This window comes from Meleagris gallopavo, chromosome 21 (genome assembly GCF_000146605.3).
Source record: "Meleagris gallopavo isolate NT-WF06-2002-E0010 breed Aviagen turkey brand Nicholas breeding stock chromosome 21, Turkey_5.1, whole genome shotgun sequence".
In the NCBI taxonomy this organism is placed as follows: domain Eukaryota; kingdom Metazoa; phylum Chordata; class Aves; order Galliformes; family Phasianidae; genus Meleagris; species Meleagris gallopavo.
Genome location: NC_015031.2, coordinates 65,188 through 68,354, shown reverse-complemented (window position 1 = coordinate 68,354; position 3,167 = coordinate 65,188). Strand labels below are relative to the sequence as shown.

General features: G+C 63.0%; 1 protein-coding gene across 1 annotated transcript in view; it reads left to right on the top strand.

Annotated features, from left to right (window-relative positions):
- RSKR (ribosomal protein S6 kinase related) overlaps window positions 1-3,167 on the top strand; it is a 10,118-nt gene that overhangs the window by 5,388 nt on the left and 1,563 nt on the right. Inside the window, exons 18-28 of the mRNA XM_031556480.1 lie at window positions 2-42; window positions 545-628; window positions 703-771; window positions 855-924; window positions 1,682-1,789; window positions 1,881-1,921; window positions 2,013-2,040; window positions 2,138-2,227; window positions 2,305-2,393; window positions 2,466-2,576; window positions 2,651-3,108. Coding sequence (XP_031412340.1) covers window positions 2-42; window positions 545-628; window positions 703-771; window positions 855-924; window positions 1,682-1,789; window positions 1,881-1,921; window positions 2,013-2,040; window positions 2,138-2,227; window positions 2,305-2,393; window positions 2,466-2,576; window positions 2,651-3,108 — 1,189 coding nt within the window. The remainder of the gene's footprint in view (window position 1; window positions 43-544; window positions 629-702; window positions 772-854; window positions 925-1,681; window positions 1,790-1,880; window positions 1,922-2,012; window positions 2,041-2,137; window positions 2,228-2,304; window positions 2,394-2,465; window positions 2,577-2,650; window positions 3,109-3,167) is intronic.

The window sequence follows — 3,167 nt, the reverse complement described above, 5'->3', positions numbered from 1 at the left end:
GAGTTCCCCGTTCGCCCCTCCGCCCGGCAGCAGCAGCTCAAGGTGCCGTCCGGGGACAGATGCAGCGCACCGGGGAATCCTTCTGCTTCACCGGGGAGTCCGCGCGTCCCGTGTGCCTCCCGACGGGTCCCCTCGCGCCCTGTGCCTGCTCTGTTTATGTCCTACCGGGATCTCCGAGCATCCTGTTCGGGTCCCCGTGCGGTCGGTGCCTTTCAGCGAGGTCTCCGCGCTCCCTACGAGGTCCCCGTGCATCCTTACAGCAGTCCGCGACCGTCTCACCGAGTCCCTTTCTCCTCCCGTCTGAGTCCCCCCCATGCGTTCCCTCTACGCCGCGTGTGCCCCACACTGAGATGTCCCCATCCCTCGTGTCCCCATCCTCTATGTCCCCCCGTGTGCCCTACCGTGTACCTCAAGGACCTTATTTCCACACCACCCCCCCCACCGCCTGCCCTGTGCCACTCACCCACGCAAGACCCCACACCCCGGGGGGGTGTACTCATCATTCCATAGGGTGTACAGCTCCTGTCCCCCCTCCTCCTCCCAGATCCTGGGCTTGGTGGCCAAAGGCTCCTTCGGTACCATCCTAAAAGTGTTGGACTGCGGGCGAGAGAAGGTCTGCGCCGTGAAGGTGGGTGCTGCCCCATGGCCTGGGGGTTCCATGCTGTCCCAGGGACCCCCCTATCCTGACAATCCCTCTTCCAGGTCGTGCCCAAAGTGGAGGTGCTGCGCCGCGACACTCTTAAGCAGTGCAAGGAAGAAGTCAGCATCCAGGTTAGGGGAGAGAAGGGGGGGGGGCACAAGGAAGGATACCCCCATCCCAGGGGCCGCTCACCCTCTCCGCTTTGTATCCCCAGAGACAGGTCAGGCACCCGTTTGTCCACGGCCTTGGGGACAGCTGGCAGGGCCAGCGCCACCTCTTCATCAGTGAGTGACCATCTGCCCGCAGGCTCCCCCCAGCCCCCCCCGCTCTGCCTGTGCACGTGTTCCCACTGCCTGCACACGTGTTCCCCCCCCTGCACGTTCTGCACGCTGCCCGTGGGGACTCAACATTGGGCTGCTGCCTCCCAGCCCTCACCCACTGCAGGGACAGCAATGGGACAATGGGGAAAAAGGCTGTGCCATTATCACAGCTCTGGTGGCTCTGTGCCACCGCTGTGCCCATAGGGTTTGTGCAGGTCTGTGAGCCCCAAGGGTCGTGTCACCTTGGTGCCCGTGTAGCCACAGTGCTTGTGCCGCCTTTGTGACCATGTGCTTGCAGTGCAAGTGGGTATGTCCTTGTGTCACCTTCATGCCCATATGGCCACAGCACTTGTGCCTCCTTCATGACTGTGTGGTCACGGTACGTACCACTTTGGAGCCCACGTGTCCATGTTGTGCCCCCTTCATGCCCGTGTAGCCACAGTCCTCATGCTACTTTCATGCCCACACATCTGTGATGTTTGCATTGCTTTCATGCCCGTATATTTGCAGTGCTTGTGCTATCTTTTGTGCCCATGTGGCCACAGGGTCTGTGTATCCCTGGTACCCGTATCACCTTGGGCACAGTGCTTGCAAGCTCCCTGTGCCCACATGGCTTTGGTGCCCAGAAGATCCCAGTCCTTGTGCCACCTCCCCAACCCATACAGCCCCACCTTGGTGCCTGCGTGGCCCTGGGTAAGGGTGGTGTGACCCATCCTGGCAGTGTGCACCTACTGCAGCACTGGGGACCTGCACGCACTGTGGCGTGCAGCTGGGCGCTTCGCCGAGGCCACCGTCCGCCTGTTTGCTGCCGAGCTGATCCTGGTGCTGGGTGAGTGGGGGCTCAGCCCCCCCTGAGGGTGGCAATGGGCACAGTGTAAGGAGGGGACATCCCGTCTCTGACAGCTCCATCTTGTCCCCAGTGTACCTCCACGATCTGGGCATCGTGCACAGAGATGTGAAGGTGAGTGACAGTGAGGAGGGGGAACAAAAGGCACAGCGGGTCTCTGCAGCCTCTGACATGGAGGCCCACCCCAGAGCATGTTTTATTACAGATGGAAAACATCCTCCTGGATGAGAGAGGTGAGAGCCTGGTGGCATTGGTGTGGGGACATCCTGTGCATGGGAACATCCCATCCATAGGGTCTCACTCCTCCTCTTGCACTGTTTTGCCCCCCAGGGCATCTCAAACTTGCTGACTTTGGCCTCTCCCGACACCTGCGCCGCGGTGAGCGGGCACACACCATCTGTGGCACTCTGCAGTACATGGGTAAGGGGACAGCGTGGGGGTTGAGGGGGGGATGGGTGGAGACGCCCCCCTACCCACTCACTTCGTCATCCCTGCAGCCCCAGAGGTGTTGAGCGGGGGTCCCTACAGCCACGCAGCTGACTGGTGGTCCCTGGGTGTGCTGCTCTTCGCCTTGGCCAGCGGGGAGGTGAGCACTGCGGGGTGATGATGGGCTTAGGGTACCGCACGGAGCCCCTAAACCTGCTCCTTGCCCCCCCAGTTTCCAGTGCCACCAGCGAGGGACCACGTGGCCATGCTGGAGCGTGTCAAGGAAAGCAGCTACGCGAGCCCCCCTGCGCTCAGCCCTGCCCTGGGCCGACTGCTGGCTGAGGTAACCCCAACCCTTGGGCTGAGTGTCCCCAGTGCTGTCGCCCTCATTGCTCACCGTCCTCCCTCTGTTGCCAGCTGCTGTGCCACAACCCCCTTCGCCGCCTGCGTTACCTCCACCACTTCCAGGGCCACCCTTTTTTCCGGGGGCTGCCTTTCGACGCCGAGCTTCTGCAAAAGGACCCGGTGGCCTTGGCTGTGGCCCCACGCCCCAGCGAGCAGCCTCTGCCCGATCCTGACACCTTTGACGACTTCGACTGCGACCTCACCGCCACCCCCCGAACCGGCCATGGCCTGGCTGAGCCTCCGCTGGAGGAACCCCGCAGCACGGAGGGACCCCCGCACCACTCAGGGACACCCCCTTCCCTCTGTACCTCTTCCCACGGGAGCAATAAACCCAGACCCGACGGTAATGCTGTGGGTGTCTCCTGCAGGGCTGCGCACCGAGGGCAGGGGCTGGGGGCAATGTACAAAACTGAGCCCCCCACCAACGCAAACCTTCCAGCTCCGCGCTGCGCAGCACGCCGGCAATTCCCGCGCGTGTGGGCGTGGCCATTGAGAAGCCACGCCCGCGTCGCACGTAACCACGCCCACA